Consider the following 18,385-nt stretch of genomic DNA (forward strand, 5'->3'; position numbering starts at 1 on the left):
TATGGGGACTGCCGGATTCTTACCGGCTAAAAACCTGACGACTATTTCTCCTCAAACATATCGTTGAGGCCATGAGAACGCTTTCGCATTCTTCCAAAAAACTACATTGATATCTTTTTTTTAATTGAGTAAATTCAGAATATTTATTAATGGATGCTAATGGAATGGTGCACCCGCCTGCGTTAATTGTTTACACTGGTGGGGTATCAGTGGTGAATGATAAGTTGACTATGAAGTTAGGTCACATCATGAAAAATTCACCAAAATTTTAGTGGTTTACTGTGGTTTCCGGGGGAACCGCATATAGTCAGGTTGACCTGACATGGAACATGGTATCATCAGTCTATATTATTTGCAATCCGTTTCCCCACAAATTCAGCATGATACATAGGTTACTATAATTCTTAAAATTTTAAAATTATCCAGACTACAATAGACATTTCATAAGTCACGTCTCTGTCGCGGATATTTTCATATTGGAGCACGAAATGCGGTAAATGGCAGACTTGTCGCCGCCGCCAGTCGTTGTTGAATGGAATTGAGCCGGAGTATAATGGAACCATCTGGGTTACGAACGTCATGTTCCAGACTTTAGGTAAAAGGTTGGGATTTTAAAAATAAAAGCATTTTCCACCGAGTGTCTAACAATCGCTATGATCTACATAGCACTGTCCTATGTTTTATTACATGTCTACTATAAATTCGTTTATTGATTTTCGCTTTAGTCATTTTAGTTTCAATTATCTGAATTACTGGTATTATAACAATGTTTTTATTTTAAGCAAGCTGGGCCCGCGACTCAGTTCGCGTGGAGTAGTGACCTTGACCAAATAAAAAATATATATTTAGTTAGGTAGGAGTATTATACATAGATATTATAACCCAAAAAATATTAATTTTTACTTAAAATATGACGATCCTTTCATATAACCTTTCATCTCCGCTTTCAACCCCATTACAACCCTTTTTCGCAATAAAAAGTCTTACGTCCTTTCTTAGGGTCTGACTATCTGTGTACCAAATGTTTTTGTATAGCGAACTCAGTCTAATAAAGAATTTTGACGAATTTTGAGTTAAGAACCTTTTAGAAATTAGTTTAAAATTTTGTAAATATTCATAACGTAGCATAAGTACGCGTGTAGAGTCTAATAATTATACCAGCTAATTGTAATTATAGTGCTCAGTATTCAACACAATTGTTCTTCCTATTTGATGGCAATATATTGAAAAGGCACAAATAAGATTTTGTTGAAATACTATGTTTTTTGTTAGTAAGAGATGTAGTAGTATATTTTGTTGTAGTAGTATGTACATATTTGCTTAATCTTGTTATATTTGACTTCCACGAAGCGTATCGCAATGTCCTTGACCGTCAACCCTTTTGACGATCTTAATACTTAGTATTGTGACAATTAATTCAAGGACACAGAATATGAAAAAGACATACGCATGTCTTTTTAATGTTTTGTAAAATTTTAAAGGTAACATAGAAAAATTTAAGGTAATAAAATTTATTTAATCGCGAAGCTATATTTTACGCTGTCAAACTTAACTTCTTTAAGTAGGAAATAAAATAAGTACTAACAAGTACAACAGTCTTGTTATTGTTTAGTACTTAGATTTTTCGTTATATTTTTTAATGAAATTTATAAATTATATTTATTTTAGACTGTCTTCTTGAAAAACTATCAATATATAATAAAAATTGATTATTTTGGAATTCCAAAACATTGAATATACCTACATGTAATAGTTGTACATTAGTATAAAAATAATATACGTTGAATAATTTATATAATTGTATAATTTTGCAATTATACAAAATATAACTTATGTATATAAATATAAAGTTTAAAATGTATTCTGCACACATACACAAGTCCTTGGTACCAAGCAGTTCACGACAATGCAGAGACATTTAACTAGTTTAGCCACAATCGATCCACGCCAGTGTTAGTAGCAATGTTCATATTAGGAACTAGGATATACCCATTAGTTCTGTAACAAAAATGATATGTTTTAAGTTTCACTTTTACATAACACATCAAACCAAGAGTAAGTTCTGAAACACCAAGGGAAAAAGAGAAAGAGTTCAATTGTCAAAAATACTAAAACCCATAATTTCCTATACATGTCAACATTCTTGTCACTTAACTTTGCTAATACAATTCAAAGTTTATATTTATTTATTTGTAGTCTGTGTGTACTTCAGTCTCGCCTATTGTAGCTACCGAGTAGCTTGCTTTGTAAGCTATGTTCCGGTTGTATGGCGTAGTTTAGGTAGTGATACAGATATTGCGCGTGCTAGGACATTGGAGAGGGAACGCGTATATGTTTCCAGCACTTTTCGATAGGGCTGTGCAGTGCATATGTGACAAGCTTCATGTTGTGCTGTTGTAGGCGCAACTAGAGCGCCGATACAGATGTTGCGTGCGCTAGAACATTGGAAAAAGATCGCGTATAGGTTTTCAACACTCCGATAGGGCTATGCACAACACATATAACAAGCTTTAGGCATATGTTGTATTATAAGCGTAGCTAGAGTGCTGATACAGATATTGATCGCGCGAGGACATTGGAAAGGGAGTGCGTATATGTTTTCAACACTTTTCGACAGGGCTGTGCACTGCACATGTAACAAGCTTTATGTATGTGTTGTGTTGTTGTAGGCGCAGCTAGATCGCTGATGCAGATGTTGCGCGCGCGACGACATTGGAAAGAGGAGCGCGTGCGGCCTGTGGGCGACGCGGCCAACAACCCGCGCGCCCTCTAGAAACACCGATACACAGCCACTACATACGGTTAGTGATACATATACAACTAGCTGTTAGTCGCGACTTCCTTTGCTTTTGTAGCGTGATGGTTATCACCACTGTAATGTTATATATGTGATGAGGTGTCGGTACATAATTTATTTGTTTATTGTAGTATTTAGGTAATGGGCATACCGGTGAAATAATTGTGTCTATTTATTGAACAATTATTTCACCGGTATTTAAATTTTAATTAGTAAGTAGTAGTGTGTTACATGGCTTATTAGTAACGCGTACATTCGACGCGAAGTCGTAACGTGGACTGACTTTACACTTAAATCTATTTTATATGGAGAAATAACTAATAGGAGTGTGCCAAGTGTTGACAGTAATATTACAAGTGTAGGCACACTTTCTTTAATAATTATAATCCTTATTTCTCACAACGTCATCTAGTCACAAGCTAAGCGGAGCTGGTGTTATTGTAAACACTCAGACCAATAAAAACAATCATATACTCATGAAAGAGACACTTAGACACATTTGTTTTTCTAAATTCATACATAATATACCTAGAAAATACCTAGACCAAAAGACTCATATTAATGAATACCAAATGTTTTCGACGTGAGAGAATTCGTACCTGCGACAATCGGAAGTAAAGCTATGTGCTAAACCGCTAGACCACTTAGTACTCTATTAAATTATAATAACGTTATGTCAGAAGTGTCTATCAGTTGATGCACTCCTGGTTAATAGACGTGCACTAATACGTGCTACGCTTCAATAGATTGAATTGAAATTTAGGAAGCAGGTCAAGCAGGTACAAATAAGATGCAAGCCAGATAATTCTTAATCAAGTAAAGTGTAGTCTCTTATATAAATTTACGAGAAGCAAGCTTCTCTCTGTTATAGATCGACTTCGGCAACAAGCATTTACCTCTTCGAGTGTTTATTCTCCCTGGAGCAAACAGCAATCTGAAAAGTTGACGAAAAGAATAACAAACTCTATACACGTGAAATTGAAATAGTGAAATCTTTTTATTTCAGGTCGGTCATGAAAAATCTTGCCAATTTGCTGGCTGTCCCGATCAGCGAACACGTGGTAACTTTCATCTTCTTGATAGCCGCTGCCACACTGCTCAGGTGGACGACAGGTATGTTATATCATTGATAATACTAACACCTAAATGTCAGTTATACTTATAGATAGCTAAATAATTAATAAAAAAATTTAAATATTACATGGATAACACCCAGACCAATACAAAGAAACCTATTTATGAATACAAATGTTCGCATATTACGGGCAATCGAACTCACGACAATTGAAAGTAAGTTTAATTGCTAGACCACAAAGGCGCATTTGTCTCAACCAATTGTAACGTGGAATTGGTAATGCAGAAGGGCGTTGCGCCCGCTGGTGGTCAGCGGCGGGAGTTCGCGGGCGTAGAGCGTGTCGCGCGCGTTTTACTCACCACACACACCCGCCCATTCACTGTTAGCAGGTAAGCTTCATCATCATCATCATCGTCATTTACATTTCAGTCTGTATGAAACCACTAGTACTATGAAATAGACAAATGTATTTTAATAAAAATAAATAAAAATAATAAATATAAATATCAATAAAAATAAATAAATACGCATGTAGTGAACATAGTTACCAACCTAAAAAATGCCTTATACTCAGATATAAAAGATCTTATACATTGGATCAATTTGGCTCTTAAATCTCGTAACTCTTTGTCATTTGACGCAATTTAATCAAAATCTTGTACAAGTATGAAAATAGGCTCGTACTGAAAACAAAGAATATTATACCTGTGTGAGGATTCTTGTACGGTTGGTATACCTGATAAAAATAAGCCATATTTTGCCGCCACGCCATATTTTGCGTTATCATTCCTTAGTATTCAATTAAATTTACCAATACAATCTCCGCATACAATATTATCTTCACTGGTAGTAGGTACTTCTACAAATTATTAATTATTGCTTAGTTACCATACCGGTTTTGAATAAATTATGTAAGTTTAACGTTTTTCAAATCCACATTTTCATACCAATATTATAAATACAATAAGTGTCTTTCTATCTGTTATCTTTTTTCAACTAACCGGCTCATTGGATTCTAATGAAATAGTTATTTCGTTCGAGAAACTCATGGGATGTTTTGAGCGAAAAGTTGGATCCATTGAGCCATAGTGTCATGTTCACAGCTAAAGTACCTTGCTAGAGTGTATCACTAGAATAGACGTAGGTATTTTTATATATAAATAAAAGCACAGGATGTCGCGGATAACTACAAGTAGATTATAAAAGAAAATAACTGCATCAATCTCCGTACGTGGGCCAATAAAAGAAATTCGTGTCATATTACTATAATCGTTTTAGTAACCACATAAAAGCTATAAACATTATTTCTTGATGCCGCATTACATATCAGTTTTTTTACGACCGATAAAAGGAATATATCTTTAAAAAAGCGGTAGAAAATCAGACGTAGACCATTTTTGTAGTCGATTATGATGAGATACCACAACTGTGAGTGGAAAACACCAGCTAATCGCCATGGGACGTAAAGGAAACGTATAATTTTGAGGAAGGACCTCGACTCGGCCGTGACCTACTTTCTTTAGGATAAACATCATATAATCTACTTAGTTATACGTACTAAACATACAATTGCTACTGCAAATAAAATAAATACTGGATGAATGAAACAATTTCTTTATTTAATGTTATTGTAATTAAGTTAATATGGTATGGTTTATTGTCAATTGGTCAAAATGGAGGTCAATAAATTACTGTTTGTTTGTTCTTGCTATTCACTAAAATGGCTGGACTGATTTTAACGGTACTTTCACTCGCAGATAACTAATGTTATAAGAAGTTACCTAGGCTTTAATTTAGAAATTTGAAGAAAACCGAACGAAGTCTAATATCAAATCCTTTCTCTCTCAACGGGTATCTACAAAAAGGTCACCTACTCTACCCCTAATTATTATGATTACATAGATGTGACTTATGTACAAGCTGTGTTTAAATTAAAGGATGAAGTATAATAGTGAAATTACAAGGTAAAGGTAAATTTCATTAGGTAGGTTACACTTAATTCGATTATATTTTTCTATTACTTTTCAATAGTATAAAAAAAAAGATTTATAAATTTTAGATCTCAGAAACTCTTGGTTTTGCTAGTTGTCACTACCAATCAACGGAAAAACACAATTACTATCCTTGTTTTATGAATACCTCACCCTTAAGAATTTTATTCACTTATTAAAGAAGCATATTGTTATTATTTAATGCAATGTATTAAATGCATAGTTCTTGAGCAAATAATATTTTTATGTTATTTAGTAGGCAGTTCACTCGGGGGGAGTTCGATAGACAATGTCCGAGGACTTGGACTCGATCAGCGAGGAAGAACGAAGCTTGTTCCAACCTTTCACACGAGAGTCACTGGCCGCTATCGAAGCCCGCATAGCTGAAGAGCATGCCAAGCAAAAAGAACTCGAGAAAAAACGAGCGGAAGGCGAGGTGAGTCACAACTCGCTCGGACAAACTAATTTGTGTGTGTATTTTGTGTGTGTGTGTGTATAGTTTTGCAAAACATCAAACTCTATGATATAATACTTGTAGCTTTGACGCATATAATTATAAAGCAATTGTAATGGTCTTAACACTATTATACTATATAAAATAGAGAGATATGTACACTCAAGAATACTCACTTTTGCAACGAATATGTGGCATCTCCAAGTTATTAACACTTTACTGGTCTGACAGATAATTTTTAAACTATTACAGAACGATTTGGGGCGGACGAAAAAGAAAAAAGAAGTAAGATTGCTTGCTTGCCCCTTTTACCTTTTTACGGCTCATTTTTATTAGAGAAATATTGTTGAACAAGTTATCGCTGCAGTCAAAATTGATTTATAAATACAAAACAATTGCGACCTTAGTTGTATATTGGCGCCACATTATCCAAACGCGATAACTTGTAATGAATGCATTCTAATTTATACATATTGATCTCATTTAAAGCATTATTACTTGAACACATCGCTTTATCGGCAAAGTATTTGTAAAGACTGTGTTTACAAGTTTAGCTGTTACGTAATTTTATAACATGATACAAACAAACATAGGTTGTATGTTGTAACAGCTAATCTTAGTAGCTAATTAAATGAAGGCTTGTCATGTTTATTTGCATTTCAACGATGTAAATGATAAATATCCAATACCTGACATGCTATATTGAACGAGGCAAGAAAAAAATATTTTCTTGCCTCACAGAGAGCAAGTTTCTATTGCTCATATTGTAAGTAGTATAACAGAAACTGTCTATAATTCTCCCAGTAAAAAATTAGAAAATATATTTTGTCATTGATTAGATAGAAATTATCAGTTAATTCCCAAGATTAGCAAATAAAATCCTTTAGTGAAATTTCCTCCCAGATGAGAGCATCCAGAATTTCTGTAACTAGTTATAACTAACTATACATAAATGATTGTTTTTCAGTAGGAAACTTTATGGATTGAATCATCTAATTTCTTATTAGACTGTCTTATTTTGGCAATGACGTAATTGAACACTCATCGTAGAGCCACGTGGAGACTATAATTCGAAGTACAACAGCACATTCATATTCACCATTATCAAGCATTGCACAGGACTGGCTCATATTCGCCACATCATCATTGACTGCTGTCATTTAGGTCTAGCATGGTGACGACACCTAGCTAGCATATAGTGCATAATGGAAATATTAGTTGGAAGCAAATAAATTTGTGTATTAATATCGAAATTAAAATAAATATCATACAATTTTGTTGGTTATGACTTGTATTTTGTAACATTTGTCTGGGCTTGCGCTAGTCACACGTCACACCTCCTATTTTGGAACCTATTTCGAATTAAAACAAGAAAATGAGTAAACAAACTAATACAAAAATAATTAAAAAGATATCATACATATTCGTTAGGTAATTGGCGCTGCACATTATATGTTTAAAAACGATAGAATCTTGACATCTATCACTAGTACCAGTTCCTAAAAGTTGTTAACTCAATCTCATTAATATAATTAATTAGTGATTAAGTAATGGATTTAAATGCACCTGCTCCGTAAATAATACGGCTAACATTCGGAATGGTAACACAATAGCGAGGGACGATATATTCGAGCTTCTAGTTTGCCAGATATGCATCACAGTCACACAGACAGCAGCACCACACCAAATTGGGTTAGCTTTAAATGCCAAAACGCTATCACATTTGTAATAATACTTGATATTTTAACAATTAACAGTATTGTTGCAAAGTGCATTATGATCTGCTCGTGATATGGTATTTGGATTTAGGTATATAGTAGGTTGGCTTGCTACACTAAAATCAATATATTGGAAACTATCAACAGGTCCTTAAGTATATGGAGCGTAAGTAATGAAAATTTTTATAATTGGCACCGCAGTATTAAATGGCAACATGTAAAATATTAAGTTGGGTTTATAAGTTACAACATGAGAAACAACGAGAAGTATGTACATTTTTGTTTATAAATTTCATAGCTTGTTTAGCAGATAGACATGCCCATATACTAGTGTATGGCTATTTTTAAATAATGACGTTGTTTAGGTTCGCTATGATGACGAGGACGAAGATGAAGGTCCGCAACCTGACGCGACCCTGGAGCAGGGTTTGCCGTTGCCCGTGCGAATGCAGGGCTCCTTCCCTCTGGAGCTCGCCTCCACGCCCCTCGAGGACATTGACCCCTTCTATCATAACCAGAGAGTGAGTGATATCGTTATTCTACACAATTAGTGCTTCCACTTTTGGTACTTAATATTTATTTTTTATTTTTGTAATATCGGAAACTTATATATTTTTTTATTAATTTATTGTATATTTTCCAATTTGTTTACAGACCTTCGTAGTTATAAGCAAGGGTAAAGATATCTTCAGATTCTCGGCAACGAAGGCTTTTTGGTTTCTAGACCCCTTCAATCCAATAAGAAGAGTGGCGATATACATATTAGTACATCCTCTGTTCTCTTTGTTTATCATAACTACGATCTTAGTGAACTGCATTCTTATGATAATGCCTACAACGCCGACTGTCGAAAGTACTGAGTAAGTATTCCTTGAAAGTTGTTCAGTTATATATATTATTTTATTAGACCATAACATTCTACATACGCTCAATTAAATTATCATAGGCCAGAATATTTACTTCTTAGGAATTAGACCATCTCGTAGTTATGCACGTTAGTTTCAAAATTAATAGATATACAGTTAGTAATCGAATTTTGTCTATAGATATTATAATCAAAGTAATTTTTATAATTAGTGTTAACATACATTTATATAGTAAATTTTTGTAAGACTATATAATACTAGATTAAATTAACAACCTGTTACATTACATATATATATATATATATTTATGTGCAGCTACATCCTCGCTTGAAAAAGATTAGCAATGGTATTTCTTAAAAGTGTTACGTACATTTACTAATTATTTGTTTATTAATGAAACTACGTGGACACAAGTTTCAATAATATGATTATGACAACATAATTGTTACTGCAATATATACTTTTAATGCAAATTGTATTCTCATCCATCCTACTTTAGGTCAATTTAGAAAGCAACACATTTCAAACAAATATATTTATCGCCTACTAATATAATTGTACATATTTAGGTACTGTACATTTTTCCTTTGCCACATAATAGTATTGACTAATTATATTTTACTACTCATGTATGTAATGTATTTGCTTAGACAGTTGGTCTTGAAGTCTCGTTGATCCTCCCCCTTCATCTACATAACATATCACCTTATCCAAGTAATCAGATATTTAATTTACTTATCATTCCCTCAGATGTCTTGTTTATTTGATATGACATTATTATTTGTTATGTTGAGCGGCGGTCCTCAGTGGAGGTGAATTTTTCCAGAGTTATCTTTACCGGGATCTACACGTTTGAATCAGCGGTGAAAGTAATGGCCAGGGGTTTTATACTACAGCCATTCACCTACCTTAGAGATGCATGGAATTGGCTTGACTTCGTAGTTATAGCTTTAGCGTGAGTAGTAGACAATTTTAATGATATACGTAGAGTTATTCGAATACTTTGAATTGTAGATTTTATCGTTCATGTGTTATTGTTTAGTAATAGAAGGACTTTAGTGACGAATGATGAGGAATACTAATCACATATTCAAAGATCCATCAAATACAGAATCGTCAATAAATACGTAGATAAAAATCACGGTAGTTTTACAGGTAGTGGTGTAGTTATATGTATTAACCTAGCTGTTGTGTTTGTGGGTGTCTGTTTTCAGTTATGTGACGATGGGCATAGATCTCGGCAACTTGGCCGCGCTCAGAACGTTCAGAGTACTGCGTGCGCTGAAGACTGTGGCCATCGTACCGGGTAAAATCATATGTTCATTCATGTCTAGCAAACACTTTACTTATTAGATAATACGTTATAGGATAATTAGATTTCATAAGTGTTTTCTTATAAAGGTTATTAGATGAAATACTCATTTGTAATATATAAATATTAATTTATAGTTGTTTGAATTTTTTGTAGTAAGTAGTACCTATGTAATAACAGAAACAAGGATTTAATATTTATGGTGATAGTTTTCTTTTCATTTTCATTAAATATACCGACAGTTGACTCAAATTTGTCAGAATTTATTTATAAGTTACATCTTCGAGAAGTACATATTTTTTCCAAGTGGATATTTGGTGTATATATTAAGTATATTAAATTGTATATATTTAATTATATAAAAAATATGTCCAATACAACAGGTTTGAAAACCATCGTCGGAGCCGTAATAGAGTCAGTGAAGAATCTGCGGGATGTAATCATCCTGACAATGTTTTCACTGTCTGTGTTCGCGCTAATGGGCCTCCAGATCTACATGGGCGTGTTGACTCAGAAGTGCATCAAAGTATTCCCCGAAGATGGCTCCTGGGGCAACCTCACTGACGAGAACTGGGAGAGATTCTGTCAAAACGAAAGTATGATATATTGATATTTCGATAACATCCAACACTACAAATTTACATTACATACGAATAGTATTCATCAAACTTATATATATTAATACGTGAATCAAACACTTTATACTTTTACAAAAATTGCGCGGACGCAGGAGTATGAAATTTCGCACATTTATATTTTGTGTAAATTAAAAGAAATTTCTGCACAAGGAGTGCAGAATGCTAATATTTATTTAATTACGCATAAAAATACATTAAATCGATAAAAAACATTACACACAACATGTCTTTGACACTCATATACTCATTTGTTTATTGCCTGTGCGACTGCCAGTGCCAGTGATTATATAGTTAGAATATAGTATATATATTCTTTGGCAGTGGAACCTTAAGAATGGTCAAACTTATAATTTAAATTAATTATAGTCAAATTTTAACCACTAGGCGACCTCTAGTATATATAAAACTAAGAAGTTACGACTGCACGTCTATTGTTCATATACTTCAAAATTTGCAATTTAAACACACAGAGATCAGTTTTTAATTACTACTATTTTAATACTAGATCTGAAACATGTGTTAATTTACTTTATTATTTTAGCGAATTGGTTCGGCGACGCCGGAGAGTATCCGTTATGTGGAAACTCATCGGGAGCCGGGTAAGTTTGTTCAGTGGAATATAATTTGTTAAAATTTAAGTATACTAGACTATTAGATGAATAATAAAAGATGTAAATATTGTACGTAATTCCATGTAAACTTTCATCCCCTGTCTTGTTAAATTTTATATACTTTGTTACACCTTTTTTCATAATAACAGACAAACAGGGCATATCATAAATAAAAATATATATACATATGGCTAGTAGGTGTATGTGTGTGAGTGCCCATCCATTATTTTTTAAGTAACCCTTCTGAGATATATGTAAATAACCAGGAAGGATGAAATTTTGCATAAAATACACACTTACGGTGATGATGGAAATTCAAAGTCTATATTAACCCTGGTTTTTTAAAGCAGACCTAGCTTTTAAACCATTATAGAATTGGCTTTTTAAAAAAACCAAATTGAATTATATATACACATACATTTATTTTATAAACTGATGCTAAAAAAACAATGCGAATTAATTTACTGTGGTATTTAACTCTGTGCAGGCAATGTGAACCTGGTTACATATGCTTGCAAGGCTACGGTCCAAATCCTAACTACGGATATACGAGTTTTGATACTTTCGGATGGGCATTTCTATCAGCCTTTCGTCTCATGACTCAAGATTATTGGGAAAATCTATATCAATTGGTAAGTTATAGTGGATTAAATTTACTTAAACTTATTTAGCTAATTACTCGTAATATGCGTTTTATACTATGTACTGCGCTACCTTCAAGTAATAAACCAAAGACAATGTTATTTGAATTATATTTATATGAATTATATTTACTTGAATTAAAGAACATAAACTGTGTTGCAGGTGCTGAGGTCGGCGGGCTCATGGCATGTGTTGTTTTTCGTGGTGATCATTTTCTTGGGCTCATTCTATCTTGTAAATTTGATCTTGGCTATCGTCGCCATGTCGTACGATGAATTGCAAAAGAAAGCCGAAGAGGAAGAACAAGCAGAAGAGGAAGCACTACGAGTAAGATCTTATTTCGATGGATTTTATTTGATCTTTATTTCTAATTACTCTAAATGCATTTCTCAAATCAACAGGAAGCAGAACAAAAAGCAGCGGCAAGAGCGGACAAGCAAGAAGCTAGAGAAGCACACGCTAGGGCAGCCGCCGAAGCAGCGGCCTATGCTGAGGCTCACCCCGCGAAATCCCCGAGCGACTTCTCATGTCAAAGCTACGAGCTCTTCGTGAACCAGGAGCGAGGCAACCAAGACGATAATACTCGGGAGCGCATGTCCCTCCGAAGCGACCCCTTCGCGGATTCGGTGAGCACACAGCCCACGCACAAGCCCACCGCCATCGAACAGCACCACGACACGCGCCGGCAGAGGAAGGTCAGCATGGTGAGTATGCTCCGCTCTTCACGCAAATACCTCACTGACAATGATTCAACGCCTTTTGACCATCAATTACATTTTTCTAGTATCTACAACTACATTAACAGTACTACAAATAAGCATTTGAAGATTGCGAGTGACATTTTTATTAAATTTCAATGTGTAAAAAAAATTACGTAGGAGTGTTGATTGATAGTCAAAGGGTTATTTAACTCAATGAGTTAATTTATTTAATGAAATCACTACTTAAAAAAAATTAACTACTCAAAAGTAATATTGACTTTGTTAATTTACCTTCATATGACATTGACGCTTAGTTGAAATTTTTTAATAATTTAAAACTTTTTATTATAAGTCCATGACTTATGCAATTGCAATAAAATTTGATACAATTAGATTTGTTAACTTTTAGTTCCCATGAACATGTACATTTTAATTTTTAATATATTTTGAAGACTATCTATTTTCAGATAAATAGAAAGGCATAGATTCCATACCATGTATGTGCTATTCATTGAATCATTGACAGCTGAGTATTAGTTGTCTTTTCAACTTGATTAAAAAAAATATATCACGCTGCTTCAATACACGCTGAATAATGAAATCAGCTTTTGAATACTAACTTCATATTTTTATAATGCAGATACACTTGATAACACCCGTTCATCTTCATTCCAGCACAGTTCAAGTTGAAAAGAATAATTATATAAATACATTATTCTGTGTTTACTGCTATAAGCTTTAAGTTTATTCTGTATTGATGTACTACAATCTATGATTTCTATACAAGTGCAACTATACTGTCTGTTTAACTAGTGCATAAATATATTTTACTTTATTATATTTTTTTAAAGTTTCATTTATTAAACAATATATATAAATGTATTATTTGTAATTAATATTTGCATTTGTATTACTTATTTTATTTTTGTTATCATCTGTCCTTTATATCTTTAGCAAATTGTACCTATGATCGATTTTAGGAAATGACTAGTTGGCCTGAAGGAATGTTAGATGTTTATCTGCGATGCTGTATCACAGAATTGTTAAATAACTATTTATTTATATTAAGTTTACCATTTTTAATAAACATTCATCAATGCTGTGCAACGTTTCTTGTAGATATTATTTCCTCAATTAGATCTAGATAGTACCTTCCCTTAACCCAGACAACCTGTATGTGTGGAAGCACATCAATCATACTTCACATGTTTTTAAATTTAATTACTTCTTCCACCATTTATAAATTATAATTTTGGATTGAAGATATTTTTTAAAGATTGCGCATACTGCATGACTAAATTATAACAGTGAAAATAGTAGACATTTGACGTTCTCCAATAATATTTCTTCAACTACTACTTAACATAATACCCCAATGACAAAAAACATTAAAGACGGTATGAACGATAATCTTAATGTGATTTGTAATATTGTTAAAATCTTATTTTGGGATTAAAAATGTAATTACTAGCATTAAGAAGATGTAATTTATTTGATAATATAAACTGTAAGGAATACTATTGGAGAGAAAGAATCTATTGTCATGGTAGATTGTTTCTTTTGCAATGTGAGTGTTTACGAACGGGCCGGCCGAAACTGAACGTATCAACGATGAAGAGGTAGGTCAGTCAACTCTTATTATCCACGAATGGTAATAATTATAAATGAAACGTTGACTAATTTTAACATATCTACTTTCAATATAGATTCCTCAATTTTGATTTACCTACAACCTACAATAATGCGGAGGCTTGGATGTATTATGTATTCATAATATGTACAAAAGAACAGTCTTCATGACTTTAGATGTAGTTAAAAACAAGATAGCTAAGATAGGTCTTAGAAGTATGCAGATATGCATGTAATCTAACCCCATAATTACTTCATGTGTTTCTAAACAAAGTTACCTGACTAACTTTTGCTTTCGTACACTCATCGCTAGATATTTATTTTGGCATCTGAATTTTACAATAAGAATTTTAAAACTACATACCCAGGTTTATTTTGAGTTTTTCCGAAATTTCACAATAGGGAATGTAAATATATAAATTCTTATTGTATATTGTAAATTAGTTTTAATTTACCATTTGTCACTTTATCCGCAGCTGGACTACATCATCTTTATTTTACTCCATTTTGATTTCCTAAAGTTATCATTACGTAATCAAAAGTAAGAACTTATTGTATCCTCACATTAAGTGCTTTGACACCGCAACATTAATATTATTTATTATTTATATGCCTGATTTGGTTTGGTTTTCATTTATTAATTATTATTAACGTTTATCTTTATCCTTTCTATCCGATTTGGTGGTGCCAAGATTGAAGTATTTAAGCCGCTCGATTTGATGTAAATTCAAAATTTTGTTTGTATTAAAGGTCCCCCACCCTGATCGCATAAATAAATACACAGGCCCGTTGTCATATGGGCCACTGCGCGAGGGCTCACAGGTTTGTCCTTCTGTCCTCATTGATGTTTGTGCTCCCTTTCCTCTTCCTATTGTTATAAGTCTTATACCATTTTTATTTCATCTATGTATATTATTCAGCTATTGCTCTTCTTTATTCTTTTACTATCAATTTTCTTAATATCATATTGCAACAATATGTACTTTAGTTACCTAACATACCTTTTAATATTAAAATTATTGCTGCAGTATGATATTCTCCAGCACTTTCCTTTTACTTCTGTATTTACTGTCTTATCTTCTTTAAATATTACCTCAATGGTTGTAATTATTTGTCGTCAGTTTTGTTTATTAGCACATGAAAGTAAATGATCATTATTACTATTTAGGAAAGCTATAAGCCTCTGCAATAGGTTCCAGTATACATGAAAATACATTTTCTTGAGAATTTATAATGTAACGGAATATTTTTCTACTACTTGATCTGAATTGAGGAAAATTTACGAAATTATGCTATTAGCAGTATTGGTTAATCATTTTAAATATCAGTATTGGAGTATTTGTAAAATAAGAAGACAAAAGTAAATCCTTTATCAAATATAGAATGGTTTATATATTATAAGAGTCAGTTCGCTGAGACACAGATATGACACCGCAGGCTTCATTATCCCTGCCGGGCTCACCGTTCAATTTACGACGAGGATCGAGAGGTTCCCATCAGATGGCGCTGCGGCCGAATGCAAGAGCCCGATATCCGCCTGGAGCTGATCGGAAACCATTAGTATTATCCACATATTTGGATGCTCAAGAACATCTACCGTATGCTGATGACTCTAACGCTGTTACGCCAATGTCAGAAGAAAATGGTGCTATCATTATTCCGGTCTATTATGCTAACTTAGGTAAGGATTATATATATGATAAAATACTAGAAAATAATAAAAAACCCATTCAGCACTGGTACAGAGTAAAGAAGTAAAAACTCTGGGCACCTCAGTGTCACCTATTTCAGACAATCAGCTTGCTTTGTAAGCTCAGTCAATTGTATGATGCGATTAGGATGTTACATTATAGTATAAAAGCTAGACATCGCAGTTTTCTGGAATGGCAACGAATACTTATCACGCGTGTCACAGAATAACGTGATGAGGTTATTTATTATCTGATTTATCTAATGGAAAACGAATATTAAGGTACCTGCTAGGCACATCGAATTCAGGTATTAAATTTTATAACAGTAAACAAAAATCCATTATCTAATTATCTCCCAATTCAACAGTCCGCACTGTTATTCATGTATATTGGTAAAATTGTTGGTGAAAATATATTATGATACTTTCCTTATGGGACTAGGACTCATAAGGAAAGTAATAGGTAAGCCAATTAATATGTTTAATCATATTATAAGCATTTTTGTATCTATTTTTAATTAAATGTTAGAGCACAACTTCATATATAACAAACATTATCTTGGTTTATTATTGTTGGATTACTATTTGAAAAGACTTCTATCTTAAAATATTTACTTCCAGCCTTATATAGATTTATGTCCACATACATATTGTTTTCAAGGCCATCAATAATCGATTTTAAATCATATACAGGTTCAAGGCATTCGTCGTATACATCCCATCAATCAAGGTTGTCGTATACGTCACATGGAGACTTACTGGGTGGTAAGGCACAGACTAAAGAGGCCAGACTGCGCGGACGATCAGCTTCGAGGAATCACAGCGTGACGTCACAGCCACACGCCTACCCACTACCTAGACAAGACTCGTCCTTGGCCTCGAGACCACTTAGAGAATATGTACGTATATTGCTGGTTTAATTATATAGTAAAATTTTACATTATTTTACAGTCACGCGGAGTACGGACTAATAGTGTCAATAAAATTTTATATATTATATATGTACTAGCAATAAAAATATTGCGACTATAAATTGGGGTGTAAGCTATCCTATCTTTCAAGTTGGATCAAATTGCACACAATATGCAAATCAAATTTGCACACAGCTCAGTAGCTTAGGAGTCCATCGTGGACAAACAACGTGACATGTAATTTTTATATATAAAGATAAGTGAAGGTAGACCCATTAGTAGAAGGTAGACATGGTACATTAATTGTAGTGGGTTCAATAATTCCTACTACTAATCTCCTCTTATTATATTCCCCTATTACAGACATTTGTTTTCACAGCCTTTTTCTAAATGACGGTATGTTTCAATATTTCAGGAAATGAGCACAACAGAATGCACGGACGAAGCTGGGAAAGTTTTGAAACCCTCCAACGACAACCCTTTTATAGAATCGTCACAGCAACCCAACGTTGTAGATATGAGAGGTAAATATCGTACCTACTGCTCACAATTAACAAAAAAACATACTGATATGTATTATAAAAAAACATACTGATAATATATTATGAAGAAATAATTATGTTAAGTACATTACATAGGAATATCTAACATCTACTTTTTTGTTTGAACTTTTACATATTTTGAACAATTTATGTTTGCTTTTTATTCATTATTTTAATTATTCTTCTAAACAACCCTTCCTCTTCTAATTTAACACTCATATGGTTATTTATGTTATTATTTCATCTAATCTATAATAAAAGTATGTTAAAACATACTACTGAACTGTATTCCGTGACTCCCACTCAGAATTTATACTGAAGTATAACAAAGTTATACCACAGCGCTGATTTTTAATAGGGCCACCAGACACGAGATAGCGTACGTTCAGGTACAAATAAGAGCATTTTATAATTAGGTATTATAATAAATACACAAATAAAAACAATTTTCATAAATGTATGTAGTATTTTTTTGTATTATATAAGTAAGTAATAATAATAAATAACATTAAACTGTAAAACTTAATGTTTCAGATGTAATGGTACTAAATGAAATCATCGAGCAAGCGGGCAGACAGAGTCGTGCGAGCGATCACAATGGTATGGAGTATTGAAAGTAACCTCTAAAGTCTTAGCTAAATGTTGTTGGCTACATGTGACAACGCTGTTGTCTTGTTGCATTCTTGATTTATTATTTTCATATTGTTAAATGTCCTTTTACTTCAATGTGCTTTTCAAATGTACTGAACATATTCACTATCTTCTCAGTATCACATATACATATATACTAAATACAAATATGATACAC

At 33.1% G+C, this 18,385-nt stretch overlaps 1 protein-coding gene across 1 annotated transcript in view; it reads left to right on the forward strand.

The window, feature by feature from the left end:
- Window positions 1-2,730: 2,730 nt before the first annotated feature.
- The window catches only part of LOC131850027 (sodium channel protein para), a 35,531-nt gene continuing 19,876 nt past the window's right edge, over window positions 2,731-18,385 (forward strand). Inside the window, exons 1-18 of the mRNA XM_059200178.1 lie at window positions 2,731-2,801; window positions 3,804-3,910; window positions 4,158-4,261; window positions 6,120-6,299; window positions 8,401-8,556; window positions 8,690-8,895; window positions 9,728-9,856; window positions 10,116-10,207; window positions 10,597-10,809; window positions 11,393-11,450; window positions 11,950-12,094; window positions 12,267-12,431; window positions 12,506-12,808; window positions 15,185-15,256; window positions 15,872-16,115; window positions 16,818-17,023; window positions 17,451-17,559; window positions 18,112-18,177. Coding sequence (XP_059056161.1) covers window positions 6,153-6,299; window positions 8,401-8,556; window positions 8,690-8,895; window positions 9,728-9,856; window positions 10,116-10,207; window positions 10,597-10,809; window positions 11,393-11,450; window positions 11,950-12,094; window positions 12,267-12,431; window positions 12,506-12,808; window positions 15,185-15,256; window positions 15,872-16,115; window positions 16,818-17,023; window positions 17,451-17,559; window positions 18,112-18,177 — 2,311 coding nt within the window. The 5' untranslated portion in view covers window positions 2,731-2,801; window positions 3,804-3,910; window positions 4,158-4,261; window positions 6,120-6,152. The remainder of the gene's footprint in view (window positions 2,802-3,803; window positions 3,911-4,157; window positions 4,262-6,119; window positions 6,300-8,400; window positions 8,557-8,689; window positions 8,896-9,727; window positions 9,857-10,115; window positions 10,208-10,596; window positions 10,810-11,392; window positions 11,451-11,949; window positions 12,095-12,266; window positions 12,432-12,505; window positions 12,809-15,184; window positions 15,257-15,871; window positions 16,116-16,817; window positions 17,024-17,450; window positions 17,560-18,111; window positions 18,178-18,385) is intronic.

This window comes from Achroia grisella, unplaced genomic scaffold, assembly GCF_030625045.1.
Source record: "Achroia grisella isolate CSIRO2021 unplaced genomic scaffold, CSIRO_AGI_Agris_v1 utg676, whole genome shotgun sequence".
Classification (NCBI taxonomy): Eukaryota; Metazoa; Arthropoda; class Insecta; order Lepidoptera; family Pyralidae; genus Achroia; species Achroia grisella.